The sequence below is a fragment of the Thermobia domestica genome, chromosome 8 (genome assembly GCF_964235325.1).
Source record: "Thermobia domestica chromosome 8, izTheDome1.hap1.1, whole genome shotgun sequence".
Taxonomy (NCBI): Eukaryota; Metazoa; Arthropoda; class Insecta; order Zygentoma; family Lepismatidae; genus Thermobia; species Thermobia domestica.
This window is the reverse complement of record NC_137461.1, coordinates 62,938,596-62,957,766: the sequence shown is the minus strand read 5'-3', so window position 1 is coordinate 62,957,766 and position 19,171 is coordinate 62,938,596. Positions and strand designations below refer to the sequence as shown.

General features: G+C 37.0%; 1 protein-coding gene across 1 annotated transcript in view; it reads left to right on the top strand.

Annotated features, from left to right (window-relative positions):
* Positions 1–11,479, top strand: part of LOC145692956 (uncharacterized) — a 30,220-nt gene extending 18,741 nt beyond the window's left edge. Inside the window, exon 3 of the mRNA XM_081768549.1 lies at positions 7,310–11,479. Coding sequence (XP_081624675.1) covers positions 7,310–7,866 — 557 coding nt within the window. The 3' untranslated portion in view covers positions 7,867–11,479. The remainder of the gene's footprint in view (positions 1–7,309) is intronic.
* Positions 11,480–19,171: the final 7,692 nt, after the last annotated feature.

Genomic DNA, 19,171 nt, shown 5'->3' with positions numbered 1-19,171 from the left:
GTAATGGTCCCCCACCAATTTCGATTTCGGGTACACCTTTCCTTTTCGGATTTCGCACCACAGGTGGTTCAGTTTCTGTATCTAACGCACTATCGAGCTTGCAGTCGAAACAGACCCATTTGTTGTTAGTGGTGCGTAACACTTCCTGTTCCTCATCAGGAATTTTCAAACAACGGATGTGGAACCATTGATCACAAGTTTCACAGCGTATAGACACACTGTCACTAGAATCGTACTTATTGTCACAACATTTAAAATGTTCGGTAGAACCATCTACACTAAGACTTTCGTCACTCATTTTGCATTAATCGAGTCACGCGTCTAATAGCTCATTGTCATCAATCCACTCATTACTTCACATACTTATCTCAGTTTGGCACACAAAACAATAATTATAAAAATATTAATACATATCCTAACACAAATTATCAACTAAACAAATATCCTTAAAGCTGAGGTCGCCAATTTATAACGGTCCGATTTTACGGTATCAAAAAAAATCAAGGTTATATTAGATTTAATATTCAGGTTGCATTAACTTTAGCAAAAGAAAAGAAAGACACAACGATAAAGCTATTATTTATCATCAGAAGTTTCCAGATTCTTGTTTTGCGGCCAACCAAGAATAAGAGTCAACATTTTCCAGATTAATTAGTATATATATATAAAGAACATAAACAATTAGAACCGTCTAAGTTCAAGTTTATGAATTGCATTTGAAATCATAAAGTCAAGTTCTCAAGACTAATTTATTTGTGCCATTAGTTAACGATTACATAATAACAGATTTAAAAGAAATTTGTGTCATTAAACATTTGCCTCTATCATGATATCTCAAAGACACTCTATCAACATCTTATATGGAAATATGTTATCATAGTGGTTTAACATATTCATATTATCAACATGTTTCTCAACATTGATACATATAGGAAACTCTTAATACTAAAACAAAATCGGCGATCCATCCTCTCTACTTCTATATTTCTAAATAAACATCTTAATCAAGCGTTCATTCTTTATAGTATCCCTGTCGTATATCAAATGAAATACAAACATAGGCCATATCATTACTACTACAACGTCATTCTTTAACTTAAAGTGAATAAGTAGCATTTTCATACTTCACATTAGCCTATTCATCATTTTTTATAATACATATAACGTGGAAAAACACTGCTATTAATGAAGAATGAAATATTTACAAATGTGTAGTGAGTGAAAGAAAAAAAAAAAATTTAATCTACTCGACAGGTTCAAATATTGAAACGCCTTTCCAACTATTATCATTTTAACTTATTATTGTTTCTGTTCATAATCAGTTAAGCTTGAAGAGGGATGGATACGCGTAAGGAATCATATTCTAGTTGGGTGAAGCAAGTTGAGACATATTCCAAAGTTATTGGTTTCGATGAGGCAAAATATATATGTTTAATGAACAGGCACATAACTATAATCATGGCACGTTCAAAGTAAACATCAACGTTACACGAAGTGATAGTTTTAGAAATAATGATATTAAATCCGAAAATATGTCCAAATAAAATTTCACCGGATCAGCACAGGCCGATATCAACATCAAAGAAGCTAATTTAAAATATATGTTGCGAAACAACGAGTATATTACTAGATACTATGAAAAGGGCACATCACTAAATAATAAAACACGTTCAAAGCACAATTTTCCCGATTTCACACGTATTGCGCATGCAGAAATGTATTACTAATCAGTATAAAAAAAAAAAAAAAAAAACACACGATGAAATATGGAAAGCGCACATACAAAATATATTACGAAATGATATCAAAAGAACACACGATATGGAAGAACACGTTCAAAGTACAATTATCACCGGCAATACACTTACGATATACTTTTCCCTAACCTACACAAATGTATTTTTAAAAACAAAACAGTAGTATATAAATGAAGGCACTCCCAAAGAAATTTCATCATCATTAACATTTATCAATGGCATACGTTACAGAGCATTTAATATTCTAACATAAACCGTCAAGTTATCACGAGTGCGTTCAAAATGAAGTTCACCCCGAAAAAAAAATATCACATGGCAAAACGAAAGGCACATATTAGATTTGAAATCACAGGCAAAAATTACATTCTCTAACCTAACCAAAATATTATGGGACACATCTTTCAGATCTAACCTACCTACAGACACATATTAAATTCGAAAGCACGGACAAAATTTAATTTCCTAACCTAGCCGACATAAATAACCTACAGCAAATATTTCACGAAACAAAACACTATTATGGGACATAATGTATCAATGTATTTAGACTAAGCCTACCTAACCTAAACATTCAAAAAAAGAAAATCTCAAAGCACATTACTATGGAGGAGTGCGTGCAAAGTAAAGTTTATCATGTCAACACACAAAATTTTCAGGTTCACGTATCAAGTACATAAGATTTAATACTTCGATCATACATGCTTATGGCATGCAATTATAAGTACATGAGTGGACTCTGACAATGAGCTTGAAAGACGCGTAACGTTTTCTATTTAACTACGCATGGTGATCTTGAAGCACTTCATAACTGAACAAGAAAACAAAGAAAAGATGTTACCAGTTAGGAAAGTTCCACAGATTATGTGAGTCCAATCCTTCCCACTTCTTACACTCCAAAATTGATTCCACTGGATCACTAGTTCGGTACCCTACAAACGCAGGAGACCGTCCGTGTGGCCCATTGTCTTCAACTTCGAAAAATTTACATCCCCCTTGCCATCACTATACTTCACCAGTAATGGCGGAGATGGTACTTGGCGGCCTTGGGCCTAACGGTGTTTAAATTAATTTTTAAGTCAGGCTCCTCGGTTAATTTCTTCACTTTCTAATTGTCTCGGTTCACCAAAAGATTAAAATTTAGATAAGGTTAACTTCCCGAATATATACTTTAGTTATCAAATTTCCAAATTTAAAGGAGCCTAACTCAGACCGCCTTCTATGTTCTTTACTTCATGGTGGTCAACTACGTCATCTTAGTCGCGTCACCAGACCTTAATAATCGCGGTTTTAATATTACATGATCAATTACGAACTAAAACAAATTTATATATCTCCTGTTACTATACAAAACTCTATTCAAATAAGCAGCCGTTCTATCTATTAAATGACATTTCATAGTTATCAGAAATAACCACATAACATAAATTTTCAAACTCACCTAGCCACGTCTTGAAAACATTTCCCGTTGCTGTGACTACCGCTGCTCTCACTTTTCAAGCAGGTCGCCATTTGCAAAGTAAATGCCCGCATAGCGATTCAAACGCCCTCTTGTAGTGATAGCCAGAATGAGTAACAAATAAACATCAGAATGAGTAACAAATGAACATCAGGGCGCATAACAAATGAAACACGGGTAGTATCACGTGAATAATTGACAGACATACGTATATGAGGTAAGGTAAAATATAAAATAAATTTGTACTATATTAAACTATGAATGGACAGTAACGCGAAACAGTTGTGGAAAGAAACAGTTCGAAGTTTTAGTGTTAAATTATTGTTGTGTTAGCGTATCTCATATAAAACTGATCACTTTTCGTGTCATTTATTTCATCTGCAACAAACCAATTAACGTCAAAACGAATCTTTGGAAACACTAGGGTGCAGTATTACAATACACGAACCAACTTTAACGCTGCCTCAAACAACCGGTAAACATTGCAATACGGGTAAACATTACAATCCGGGAGCCAATTCAAATAGAATGTAAACAACCGTTAATCGGTCTGTTACACCTACACCGTTCCATACGAATTTTCCATTGCTGGAAACAATGTTGCCAGTCGTTTTCGGAAAACATGTTCATGACATCCATTGTTTTTATTTTTACAGCTTCTACTGTCAGTTTTGATTCCTCTTAGTTCCACGGGGAATAAAAAACAGTAGCACGAAGCAAGATCTGGCAAATATGCGTATGATCTAATACAAGGATCCTATGTTTGACCAAAAATGTCTTCACTGACAGTGCAGTGTCAACAGGAGTATTGTCTTGGTGCAGAATAGATTACTTGTTTGCCCACAAATCAGTTCGTCGTCGTCTTACTCGCTCATGAATGATTGTTAGCACATAACGTTGGTTTATAGTTTCATCATCAGGTACCCAATTAACGTACACAATCCCATGGGTGTCGAGAAACAATCATCATTGGTTTGACTTTCCATTTCCTCATTTTAGCTTTCTTGTGGCGAACTCTGGCTCTTCCAAAGCATCGATTAGCATTTGGTTTCAGAATTTACGTACGCACGTAAAGAACCACGATACGTCACAAATTATTATTATCACGATTATCATTATCTCTAAGAATGTAGAGTTTCTTTCAATATTTGTCAAAATATTAGCACAAATGTTCACCAGAGTTTCCTTTTGTTCCAATATCAGCTTCCCTAGACATCAATTTTGAACACACTTTCTTCATGTTAAAACTTTTATATAAAATTTGACGAATTTCCCTTGTCAGATCCTGTAATTTCAGGAACAACTCGAACACTCAAACGACGATCTTTTTGAATCACATCGCTAACTTCTTGAATATTTGAGTTCGTTTTCGACGTGCAAATTCTGTGATCACTTCTCGTCCTTCTTTAAACGTTTTGAACTACTCAAAAACTTGTGTACCTGATAAACAGTCATCTCCGTACTCTACCTTTAGCAAATCATAAGTTTCTGTCGTGGATTCTCCCAGTTTGAAAAGAAACTTCACATTAATACGTTGTTTCATTTTAACACTTAGGATTTTTTCTACGGAGAACAAACGCACGGTTCGCTTCGTCCAAAGACCACAGCAGAACTGAGCAACTTGCACCTGGTCACTCACTCAGTCGCTGTTCGCCAATATATATATATATATATACTCTTGAATTTTGATTCTAACACTCATTTAAGAAAGAACTTCTACTATCGTCAAACAGCCTAAGTAATTTTCAAATATAGATGCCAAGTATTATTTTTGATTTATCCGTCCTTTTGAACAGAATAACGGTAATACGTTGTTCTATTGAGTAATAGTGTTTGGTAGTTGGCTTTAAAAGGATGAAGTTCAGCCAATGAATGCAAGGTGCCTAAAGCTTAGTCTTACCAGATGTACAATCATGTTCAGAAGAAACCCAGCCACCCATCCTTCTATGGAAAGTGCTGTATTCTTATTCATAGATAAAATTAAACAAAGATAAATCTCCTTGGGCCAATTAGGATCGTATTTCGAGCCTAAATATTAATACAGATACGAGAAAGTGGCCTTAAAGAGTTAAATGTTCACGTTTTCTAAGAAAAAATCAAGACTATATTTAGTGTTTAAAAATTCGTGTCCTTTTTCTTAATCTCAAAACTAATTACCAGAATTGGCGTCAAATAAGCAAAGCGTAGTTATGAAACCTGTAATTTTTATAACTAAGGACGAACTTTGAAGTTCTTTCAATAGGATGTTCCTGGTAAAAACTAACTACTTATGTGAAAACGAAGTGGCAATTGATGTGAGTTGTTTCTTTGTTCTTAGTAAACTAATTCAAAGGACCTAAACCTGTATTTTTTTATAACAAAAGAAAGAAAAAGAAATGTTCTACGTTTAAAGTTAAAGTACAATCTATAAAGTATGCAGATTTTGTCTATTAAAAAATAGAAAAAGAAAATATGGAATTCCTTTGAATCAGGCTACAGAAAGCAACTCGACTGCAGACCGAACTGGAAGAGCCATGCGCAACGATACTGAAGTTAGTTCCGTTGGAAGTTTTAGAGAAGAATGTGTCAAGGTGTATGTACTCGTTTTTACTTGTGATGCTATAATTAATGTGTTTTAAATGGAACTGTCGAAGTCTGAGTTTAGATAGGATAAGAAGACTATAAGGATTGTGATAGGTTAAGTACAACTTAACTAGTGGCTAACGTTGTTGTGTTACAAAACCATCTTTTTGTATTCCTTGTGTAGCATGAGATTCTCTGTAGTGATATTCTGCGATCTTGTGCCCCTTTTCGGTGTTCCTTCCTCACGGGATACTTACTCAGGTGTTAATGAGGTCATATGTTCCTTCGTTATGATATTTTGCATACAATTTATGATGGCCAGCTACAACATATGGCCGTAATTACGTTGAATATTTTTACTTTCGATGGATGATAGATGAGAACAAAGTATGGAGGTCGTGCAAAAAACGAATTTGAGATTTCAACGGATTTATGTTTCGTGTCAAAAAAAAAAAAAAAAAAAAAAAAAAAAACTGATTTTTGAATGTCTGTTCGTTCATTCATTGGTTTCAATGTAAATATTTTCACTCGCTTAGAAGCCATACCGTCCAGTGGATCGACACAAAATTTCAAATTTAAGTTTTTTTTATAAGATTCTCGGGCGGGGGGGGGGGGCTTTTTTTTTTTTTTTTTTACCGTGCCGCTAAAAATCAAAGTACTACAATGAAGGATGAAAATCAAAATTTGCGATTTTCTCGAAAATAGCTGTAACGATTTTGTTCATATTTCATAAATAAATGTTTCAATAATAATTTGTTAATGTGGAATAACTCATTTGTTCTGAAAATATCCACAGGGCTAGTTTTTTATTATTATTATTTGGCTCATGTGATCTTGTTAAACAAATATTTCATTAATAAGTCATTTTTTATGAAAAAATGCACAAAGGGTACTTTATTTTTGTGGTCGAGTTTTCTTCGAATGAAATTTTCGGAAAACATATTTTTATGTTTGTATTTCAGAAGTAAATGTTCTTATTATTACAGCTTATCATGATTTACTTTATATAAGTTGGAAGGAGAAAGCTTAGTGCAGTGGTTCGTACCTTTGATCTTTATTTCTTTCTTCAAAGTTTCTTTTCAGCTCTAACAATAATACATTAGTTTTTAAAGCTAAATTTTTTTCAGTGTATTCCTCTAACTGTCATATAATTATTATTGGGTGAGGAAAAATTGTCCCATAGTAACTGTACCATCGTAGTTTCTCAGAATAGTCAAGAAAGGGTAGTTTACTCTTCAGAATGAGTTTTTCCCGGACGATTTTCTGGAAAACGGATCAGTTTTGTTCATGATAATTTACGGAGAAAAAGAGTCCAGTATTCATCCTCAAAAACAATTGTTTAATAATTCGATACATTTCGCGAACTCGTTCATGAAGCTCTTTTTCAAGCTATCAACACAAACTCATAATAGTAGCTAACATACTACCAATACACTGAATATTAGTCATGTATTAGTTATTTCGAGTTATGTTGGCTAAATATTCAGAGATATATTTGACAATAATTTTAATTTTCAATATATTTCTATTTCAGGTGAGAAACCGTATTCCTGTTCTGTGTGTGGCAAGTGTTTTACGGATGCTTCCACACTGAAGAAGCATGTAGTAGGCATTCATAGCACAGAGCGACATCTTCAGTGTGACGTGTGTGGGAAAGCTTTTTACCATTATAGCCACCTTCGTGAACACACTCGTCGCCATACAGGTGAGAAGCCCTATTCTTGTAGCATTTGTGGGAAACGATATTCATACCACGACAGTGTCAAGAAACATATGGTGATTCATACAGACAATAAAAGGTTTGAATGTAGCATATGTCATAGAACGTTCAGGTGGAGGGAGAGTCTTAAACAACATGTGAAATCTCATGCCAAACAACAATCTTCCCAGTCATCGTTCAAGGGAAATGGTCCTAACCAATGCATAACACAAGTGGATGAACAAAATCACTCTCAGCTAAAAACTTTTCAGGATATGAGTAATGCCGAGTCAAAAGTTATATTAGAATCTTCAGACAGTGTAAGAACAGAACTGCCAAAAAATACGTATTTAGGAACAGTATTGCAATATAATGTACAGTATTATGTATAAATTGTATCGTTTTAATTGTCTTTAATTCGGTATCAATTAACTGTCAACATGTTAACGGTTAACTTTAATTTCAGATAGTTAAGCACTTAAAAGTCTGAGAGTATGTATTGACAACTAATCGAAAACATACTTGTACTTTGTAACACTGCCCTTATTATTTATTTATTTATTGTAAAAGAGTCTAGAACAAAAGCTCTGTTCTTGACAATTCCACACTTAAAAGAATCTTCTCATATCATATTCGATTCCCTTCAAGTTGAAATCCGAGACCATTTCATCCGTTCTCATGGACAATCTTATTTAATCATGTACAGGTAAATATCGAACTGATGGTTACCTGATTTTTTCCCCGTCGAAAAATGCTGTCGCAATAGGCCTAGTTTTGATTTCACTAAACCGTAAAATGTTCATTTAAGAGTTTTTGCCGGTACGTACATTAAATTGAATTGAACAAACGAGGTTCAATATTCTTTGAAATTCTAATCGAGATTTGTTTTGACATCTTGGATACAAATACGTAGGATCCAATTATTTTACAACACACACATATTCAAGGGCCCTCTCTGCTGGTCTAGTGGCTAGTGCGTACGCCTTTGGTGCACACAGTCCCGGGTTTGACTCCCAGTGGGAAAGAGAATGTTGATCGCACTACAGTGATTCGGTTTCCACGTCACTCTCCAGTATCGCATTCCACAGTAACTATAGGCCCAGGTCTCATATAGTCTTTGTGCTGCAAAGAAACGCTAAACTTAAACATATTCAAAATTATCATACCAACTTCAAACATACTATAATATGATGTTTTCCACACTGACCAAAAGGTTTAGAACAAAGCGAAATGTAAAGTCAGAGAGCTGTACTTATCAATTTAATGAAAATACCTGGCGTTGAAAACACATCAGATGTCTGGCAGCGGTCGAGTTGTGGATGTGGATATTGGTGGTGGTATGTTAGGGCGACCTCCGTACTTCGTGAGGAGTAGTAGAATCGTAATGTGCAGTGAACTGAGTAGACGGTGATAGTGTAAATGGGAGACATCTCTGATTTCCAAAGAGGCCAAATCGTTGATGTCCGATTGTGATGGGAGCGTGACCAAAGTGGCAAGTGTGTTGGATGTAAAGCAAGGGACAGTGTTCAAGATGACGGCCTACAAATCTTCACGGCAAAGCCACATTGGCGAAGAGGAACAGTGGTCGGAGGGAAACCCTCAGTGACAGGTCCTGCCAAGCATTAAAGCAGATTGTCACTCAGAACCGTCGTGTGACTGCGGCGCAAGTGCCGGAGGAACTCAAAATGACACTTGCCACATCCTTTGTCAACAATCGTAATCCGCCGCGAGTTACATGATATGGACAGACGGAGTCAGGTTGCACGGGCGAAACTGCTGATAAGAGACCATAATGCATTAGCATCACTCCAATGGTGTCACGAATGTGCAACATGGACCGCTTTATGACTGGAAACGTGTGCGATGGTCAGATGAATCATAGTTCATGATATTTGAAACAATAGGCCGTGTTTATATGTGGCTGATGCCCAGACTTATATGATCCTCTATGTCTCTGCCCAGCCGTGAAACATGGTGGCAACTCTGTGATGCTGTGGGCCACAGTATCCTGGTTTTTAGTTGGTCCTATGCTAACGCTTACCGGTTGCGCCACTCCTGTGATTTTATCGCTGTTTTTGGAGACCATGTGCATCCTATGTTCCAGATGTTTCCAGGCTGTGATATCGTGTTCCAGGATGATAATGCGAGCAATCACATAGCTGAAACTGTTGCTTCATAGTCGAGGAACATCGGGATGAAGTTCACCTTCCCTGGCCCGTTTAAATCCCGGTCCTGAACATGTAATTGAACATCTGTGGTCTAATTGAAAACATGAATCAAGTATAAATTTCCGTCTCCACGGAACTACGGGTGATTCAGAAAGTAATGCCTCCAAGCCTACTACTTGGCCAATAGTATTCCACACTTTCTGAACTGTTTATCATTAATACACTGACGTTTAAGTTAAAGAATGTCACTTGTTTCACTTTCGTATTTGTTTTTGTTCCAAAGTAATGGAGCAATCCATGGCATCCAGTGGTAACGTCTAGTTGAAACAACGAGCTGTCATTGAATTCCTAACTGCGGAAGGCTGTATGCCCAAGAACATTCATCGCCGGCAGCGAGTCGTGGATACACCATTATGACCCGGAAACGAAGGGTCAATCGATGGAGTACCGCCACACGTCCTCTCCTCCACAGGGAAATTCAAAGGGTTCTCATCTGCAGGCAAAATGTTGTTGACATTCTGCATCATCCTGCCTATAATCCAGATCTTGCACCCTGCAATTTTTGGCTCTTCCCTAAACTTAAGATACACCTTAACTTGTAAAACAGAGATGGAAGCAGAAGTTCGGCAATGGTGTCGCCAGCAGCTACCACAACTCTTCACCGACGACATGAAAAATCTTGTTTCGCGTTGGCGCAAATGTGTTTCCCGTAATGGGAACTATGTTGAAAACTGATGTCACCATTCGTAGCTGGCATTGCTAGCTTTCCACTGATACCTGTATAGGTGTTATCTGTCAAACACAAATAAAGGTATCAGCCTGGAGGCATTACTTTCTGAATTACCCTTGCAAGTATTGCACCGCATGCAGAATAGCGTATTCCACTTGTTACCATACACGCTTCTGTGACTTCATTTCACGTTGTATCAAAGCTGTTCTTATGGTATGGCAGGAGGTGGTTCAACACCACATTAATTTGGCACGTTACACTATTTCCAGGATGAAATTGAGAATCTGTACATAACATGTTACATATTTTAAGTTTCTGCTCCTCTTGCTCTCAACAGGATGGCTTGTCACTACGTATTGTTGTAAACTAAAATGTTGTGACATACAGGTCTAATATGCTCTTAAACACTAGATATGTGCATAATAACTTGAATCTAGGGTACTGACTGCATCAGAATTTATACTTCCCTTTCTCCGTTGACTAGGACAGTGAAGTGAAATTAAAGCAGTATTATATGCTTTGCGCTACAAAGTTACGTTCTCGTATTTCTGACAAAATTACTCCTGTTGTAAGAATTTTGGGATACCATTTGCAGTGAATTCGTCCGAGTTATTTAGCGGCAGTTATAGTCATGACGTAATATCGAAGGTACTGCTATTTTTTCTATGTTTGTGCATCTGTATTTGCGGTTCATAATTTTAAGGAAACTGAATTTTAAAATAGGAAAAATAATACGTTATTCTTTTCATTCATGATAACAATAGCCATTATCATTCCGAGCAGTTTTCAGTGTTTTTCTTTCACCATTTATTTTTAAAGTGTGTCAAAATTGTCGAAGTTGTGTATTATGTAAGTCAGTAAATGTTTATTGTATTGTTCGCAGTATTAATTTTTACAATCAAATAAACGTGTTTTATAAATGTGGTTTTGTTATAATGTAACACAGTATGATAAACCGTCTGAAAATGTACTTGATATTTCAGCTGTATTTTGTGATGAATTAGCAAGTACAATTTAGCAAACTAAATTATTTATCGAAAAAACGTTACAAAAAAGAAACATTTTGTACAGACAATTTTAAAAATACTCTAATAAAATATTAGTTTAATAAAATAGTTTTGTTTCATTAAGTGTTCGAAATACATCATATATTAATTAAGAAAATTGCAAGAGATTATTCCTACAATCTCTATAACTTCACTACTTAAACGATAAACATAAGATGGAAGTATGCTTTCACCGCTGGTCTAGTGGCTAGCATGCTATTTTGGTGCAAAGGGTTCCTGGTTCGATTCCCAAGAGAAGAGCCTTGAAATTTGTTCGCATTAAATGGTTTGGATTCCAGCTTCAACTTTAGGTCCACGTCTCATATAGCCTCGGTGCTGAAAAGGGACGCTGAACTCGAATGTAACAAGTACAGAGGTAAGACGGAAGTAAATGAGTACATTTCTAGAATTTTCTAAAAAATATAAAGTGGCAACAAATTTATGCTCACTTCATGGTGCCATTCTTCATTAATATAAGCCTTGGCCAAGGCACCGTGACATGTTTCGAGAGGCTGTGTATAAATGCAGTGAGATTAAGCAGGATACTACAGCTCTTTTGATCAGACTACTTCAGTGAAACCTGTAAATAGCCAGTTCTTTAAGCAGATCACCGCTAATAATGACCGGTATGTACTGGAACGAAAGAGTAATCAAGTCCCCTTTAAACGAACTAACTATCCTCCCGACCGGTGATAACCATTTTTTGGGGGGGAAGGGGGGTCAGAAAATACTTTTACCGTATTTGTAACAATTTTACTACAAACGTGTTCCGTCGAGTGATATATTACAAATTTCGATTCTTTTGTAAAACTGCCAAAAGTGATTATTCACTCCGGTTAGATGGGTGGAATTTGATATTTAAACTCTTAATTAAAAATAAAAGAATAGATGTTTCGATGTTTTCGACAATTCCGCTTCTAATACGGGAAAGGGATATTTCATAATGTTCAAATTTCCGATTCCTTATACAGAAAAATTCAAGGTGAGTATTTGTTTAAGTTAGAGATTTGAAATCCGCCATATAAAGTTCTAGTAGAAATAATCCGAAAACGTGTTTGAACCTTTTTAAAAACTCAGCTCCTAAAATTTTCCGTTCGTTATTCAGAAAATGACTGAGAATTCGGTTAATTTGGAGGTATGAAATTCCACACAAAAACTTATAATAAAGAATAGGTGGATTGTGTTGCAGCGTTTTCGAAAATCCGCATATGATGGGGGAAAGAGCAATTTTTCCAATAGTCAAATTTCCGATTTTATGTTCATCTTATTATTTTTTCTGTGTGAAGAACAAGCACTTCAACTTGTACTATTATAAACATTCTTTATTTGTTGTAGTAAATATGTTTAAATAAACACTCAATGGACGAATTCCATTTGGGGGAGGGCGCATTTCCCCAGAAGTTACATTCTGTCGCTAGTGCAACTGGCGTACCTACAAACGAACAAATTTCAGGCTGTTAAGTAGTGCTATAAAGTAAGATATTGACGGAAGTTTTGAAAGATAGAATAGTGTGCATTAATTAAACTTTTAGTAATTGGAGAAAAGTATGGATAGAACGGGAAGGCATGCTATATAGATCTCTTAAGAAACTTATGACAAAAGTCTTATCATATATAGGGGGAAGTTGCTTATATCGCACCAAGGCCCCAAAAACACAACCATTGTATGATGATGCGATCTAGTGGCTGAATTCGGAAGTCTCCTATCTCCAAGTGTGCTTCAGTTTAGTTGTGGTATGGTCGTCAGTTAACAGAGAAAATCGTGTGCATATTTTACAAAAATGTATCTCTCGCTAGTTTTTGCGGACATTCACAAGAATATAGAAAATAGGTACTTGAAATGGATTTCCATTTAATTACTGGACATGTTTGTGTAATCCATCAGGTTGTATTTTATACTGTTAACACTGCGCTCTGTTTACACATTTAAACTGAGTAAATCATTTTATTGAAAATGCCAGGATTTCCACAATTGCACCTCGTTGCAGTTGATCAAATCCAGCATCGTAACTTAGATTTTTTCTGGAGGGGCAAGCATTAATGCGCGTATTTGTGACCCCTAGAAAAAGTTTTTCCTAGTTCTTGGGGCCCCTCTTTCCATCTTTCTCTTACTTTCTATGGGCCCGCTCCCGGAACCTGTGGGCCCTTCCGCACGGCAAGGTCTGCGAGGCCGTTAGTTACTCCCTTGGGACCGTTCCATACATGACAAATCTCAAAGCCATTCGAATAAATATTATTTCTAGGACCCCTAATATATATATATCGAAATGGGCCCACGATTCATTTTAGTTTTATTTGCCTTTTGTGTGCTGCTTTGTGTATGTAATGTAGTGAACCTCTTTGATGTTTCATTTATGATTTCGTGTTCGTATCGTATATGGAGTAAGAAAATTTTGTCTTAAAATGGGCCCCACTCCAACGGCGGGAAGCTTCTCTGGGGGGCAGTTTTTTCCCTCCCCCCACAAGTTACGGTCCTTCTCAAATCGCACCGGTGCGATTTGATTTCCATGTGTGTGTGTGTGTGTGTTATTTGCTTCTGTTTTTCAGAATCAAGAGGAAATGGGGGAAAAGAAAGGAAACGAGAAGATGACAAGGATGAAAGATGCCTGGACCCCAGTGTATATGAAGTCTGCTTAACAGGAAAACAAAGAGAGGAAATATCAGGTTGGCAAGTCTTTACTTTAGGCAAGGCAGTGACAATAACCGATTCATCTGAACCGGTTCCCGCAGTTACAGTTACAGTTCCCAAGAACGAAAGACAGAAAATAACGTGCCCTGCGTGGCTCTAACATGCCTTCACTCGCTAACGCTCGGTCGGCAATACTATGTGTATCAGGAACGACAACGACATTAGCGACGAATATCTATGTGAATAAGGAACAACAAAGAATCAGTGATAACCCGTGAATAATATTAACAGTGACAGCATATCACTGCCTTGCCCAAAGTGAAGAGTTACCATCAGGTTATACTCATATTGTGAAAAATAAGGAATAGCAAAGACGATATTTCTGCGACACTGTCGGGGAGAACTTGCTCGAAATGTGAATCGTGGTGTGAATGTTGCGGTCAATGCAATTTTTAGCTTCTTTGTTGAGACTGACACCAAGAGACGTAAGGAAGCTGGCATTTGTTGTTCTTGAAGCTAACCCCATTTACGCAACCCTTTTAACACAGAGAAGAGGATAGCTGGCAAAGAATAGTATTACGTTTTTGTTAAACGAAACCCAAAAATTAGTCTTAGGTAACCAGAGAATATATCTGTACACAGAGTAAAAGGATTCAGCAAAGATAATGTTTACCTTTTTTGCGACGTTCTTGAGGTTATTGATGAAAACAAGCTTAATGGATTCAGAATTCTGAATGCGTACAAAACGGGTTTTCAAATTGTCCAAAAGAAAGCTCCTAAGGTTTTGGCAGAAAAGGGAAAGCGTCAGGTTGGATCAATTTCTAGTAGAGAAAGTGGCGTCTCTGTTGCAAAGTTCCAATGTTGTCTCCAATGATTATCTGTAAAAGACTGAGAATGGACTGCTCTCTTGCTAATGGCGCTCCTCCAAGGAGTTGGTGGAAGTTTCAGAATCTAGTTGTATCAATTCTAAACTGTTCATCAAATGGTTAAAGTATTTTATCTCGCATGTCAAGCCCTCAAGAGAAAAAGTAATTCTTCTTTTAGATTAACATACTACACACTCCAAGAATTTAAAAGCTGTGAAGATTGCGAGAGAAAATGGTGTTTTGTTGTTGCAACTTCTTGGTCATACAACGCATCGTCTTCAGTCGCTCGATGTGGCAGTTTTCAAACCTTTTCAGCTCTACTACGATGAGGATGTTACTAAGTGGCACAGAGATAATGTAACCTCCTCTACGTCAGTGTCATGAGTCCATTATAATTGCCGAGGTTTACCCCGGAGCTCCAACAATAAGCAACGCGTTCGCCGGTTTCAAAACCAGTGTGTGAGGTCAACTAATCAATTTGTTTTCACAGATGCTGATTTTATTGCAGCTGAAAACTAGTCTACAAAACCAAGAGAAACCAGATGCTGTCGACGATCCGAGTCAGAAAAATGATTTTGCTGGAAAATTATATGAAGGCAACACTAAGATATCCCCAGAGTGTAGAACAAGAAACAAACATTCTCCCATTAGTCTTGTTAAGAACGTGTCTAATACAAGCCCCTTGTCGAAGTTGAAGACAGGTCCAAACAAAAACTAGGAACAGAGGACAAGGCTCCAATAGAGCAGAATTCTACCAAATTCCAGCCCCTACAAGAGAAAACTAGAAGAAGTGCAGAAGACGAGAGCCAAGCAACAGGCTAAAAGACTGCGAAGATTCGAGTTTGTACGCAGAAGCGAGCCTTCAACCTCATTTCAGACAAGAGACGAAACAAACGACAATTTACTGGTGATCAGCTTAATAACGAAGCCAGAACTGATACTGAATGGTTTTGTTATGTATGTGAAGAAATAGTGAAGGAAGACATGGTACAGTACATCGTGTACAAAACATGGGTTCATGAATCGTGTTCCACACTTTCAGCTGAGGAGCTTATTTTCTACACTTGAGAGTAGAGCTCTGTTCATGGTGGACACTACAGACTTTAAGCAATTAATTATTCAGTATTATTAAAACTTAATAATGAATGGAAATGGTGATGTTGATTTGTTTGAAAGTGCACAGAATTGCTTCCCATTGAACATGACATTCTTTGTTTACAGGCAAAAGATAAATCCTATATTTTTCTTCTATTCCTATATTCAGTGTCATTTATTACAGATGTGTGAAATTAAACGCGAGCATATTGATATATTATAAATTTTTACTTTCACAAACTATAGTACAGGTATATTGTTTTGGTTGTTACGTGTCAGTGCTATACATTTTAAAATGCGTTTTACGCTACCTGTGGGCGATTTAGGAGACCAGTTACCTAAATGGCACGTTTAGCTCTTTCATTATTTTTTTCGTAGTATAAGTTGCAATATAATTTTGCACATTTTTCTGACGGAAAATAAAATACAAATACCCCTTTACACAAGAGAACAATAAAATATTTATGTCAATTGTTTTTTAAAAGGATTTTTTTAAACGTGCGCTTTAGGCAACTCTCCTAAAATTAGCTTGTAAAGTTAGCATTTGAACTATAACCGTTCCACACCAATAATAAAATTTGTTCTAAAGCATTAAATCCATTTTTCGCTATCTTTTGCTTTTGTTGCTTTGTGAAATGGGGCACGGTACCTCAGTGACAGGGCGCTTACTTCTGGTGCGTGGGGTCCCTGGTTCGATCAACAGCCAAGTAATTTGTGGTGGACAACGTGTCCATAGCATAGATGACAATTTTACACTGGGCTCGCTCGCGCTCACTTCTTCCAACCGGGCTCACGATCACTTCCCTCAATTAAGCTCGCAATCACTTGTCATAACAGGGCTCGCGCTCACTTCTTTCGACTGGGCTCGAATTCATTCGGGGTCACGCTCATCAGTCTCAACTGGGCTTGCGCTCACTTGCGCACCCACTAATTAATCTTAACTGGGCTCGCGCTCACTTCTCTCGACTGGACTTGCACTCACCTGTCTCAATTGGGCTCGCGCATATCTATTTCATTGGGGCTGAGGCTCAATTATTGAGCCCGAGCCCAGTTGAGCGCGAGTGCCAAGCTCACGAGTTTGAACACCTGTGAAATGGGCTGATTAATGGCGTATTCTACTCTCCAATTTCCACCCCTGATACAGTTGTTAAAACTAATCGGAGTTTTCTAACTTTTCCTATTTTTGCGACACCCTAAACTATTATCTGAATCGATTTTTATTAAAATAGTGTCAGTAAATTGGTTTCAATCTTCCTTTTCAATTCTGAACACGGAATGCGTCTTTTATCTTTTAATCTCGGAAGCAAATGAGTCCACGTGAGCGCGGGCTTGCACTCAATTGAGCTCTCACTTGAGCTCGCGATCACTTCCTCAACTGGACTCGCACTCACTTCTCTCGAATGGACTCGCGCTCATTAATCCCATGTGGGCTCGAGCTCGCCTCAGTTATTGAGTGCGAGTGCCGAGCTCGTGAGCGCCGGGTTCGCAAGTTTGGACACCTATGGCCCACAGATCTTCTCAAGGTACTCCAGTTTCCTCCCACATTATCATTCCACCATTTTTTCCATAATCCATTCACTTGTCTTAATCATTAATCTCCTTTATCCTAAGGAGCATAATCCTGGGACGTTAAACAAAGATTTCATATATTTTCATTTCATTTTGCTCTATGAAAGTTAATATTAAAACCGGAAGTAGTAGTACAGGTCTACTACTTTCAATTTTAATTTTAAAAAATACGATTGGGCATTTATTTTTCCTTCAGATGTTAAATCAATTTTTTTTTTTTTTTTTTTTTTTAAGTAGGGTCTATCACTGTTTTGTTCAACATAATTATAACAATCAACTTTTAAAGTAAAATAGTGCATTTCTAACACTTCCATTCGGGATCAAATGTTCATTGATAAGATGAAACCTCTTCTTAAAACGTGAGGTTTGATTTTATTTGAATCAACTCCAGAAGACTGATTCTCGCTATCTGTTACCATTTGACCTACAAAAATGCCTGTGTAAATGAAAAAGACAGAGCAAAGGTGTTTAATGAATATTTTGCTTTAAAAAAATAGTAGCTTTGCTTCATCCCCTCCCACCTCTCCTTCCTTCCCCTACCCTCTTCAACCTGTTTGTTCTGAATCTTATATCAGTACCACTCCGACCGTAGTACTTTCCCTTTCCTTACATTGCCCCAGCCGTGCGCCTTAGGGCCAGTCAGGCCCATTGGACATATTGGACAGTGAAGCATGCTAAATTGGCATAATTCCCCGACTTTACGATTTTTCTCAGGCCTTTGGGAGCAGCTACAGGTCTGTAAATTTTTGTATATTATGTCCCCCGGACTACATGCACACTCAAATTCAGACCTCTAAAGTTTATTCAAGGAACGTTCAGTACCTCATGTAAACAAATGCACGTGGTGATTGTTTCATTTTATTGGTTAAAGAGCCTTGGGACATCCATGCGGCAGAAGAAAATAGTCCATTGTCAAGTAAGCTGTTTTTCAATGTTTTTGTTGCTTATAAGACTCATTATCAGAAATGCAATTTCCTTACAGTTAAATAACAGAAACAACATTGTATCTAAGAACTAAATTGAATTAATGCAAAGAAAGAGAATACGCATGCGTAGAAGGTGGCTTTGACCCATCTTACGCGCGAATCACAGTTTACAATATGGCCGCGTGAGGGAAATATGTAAAACACGGACAGGATACAAGCATGTGCTTCTCGAAAGAAGCACTGACAGATAGCCAATCATCCGATGACTGGCGGAGTAATACCATTCTGCAATGTTTACATCAGGATCAGAAGGTTCGTTGAATGAACTTTACGTCAGTTGTTTCCTCTTCCGAAACATGTTTTCAATGTCGAAAAATGTTGCTACTGTAGGCCCTGATTTTACCCCATTCAAGTGATTTTAGGCAAAAATGTTGAGAGATCAAAGTTTTAGCTCTGCACGAGTTGGAGATGTCCAGCAATTTTCAATTTGGTATGACAAATACATGCTGAGAGATTGAAAACAACGTAAACGCCTTAAATCGAAAAAAAAAAAAAACGCAAAATGGCAGCAGCTGCTGCGCGACCATTGAATGTTATAAAGGAATAATTTATTGTCGTTTTGAAGTACCCTGATATAGGATAAACTTTCATTAAAAAAATATATATTT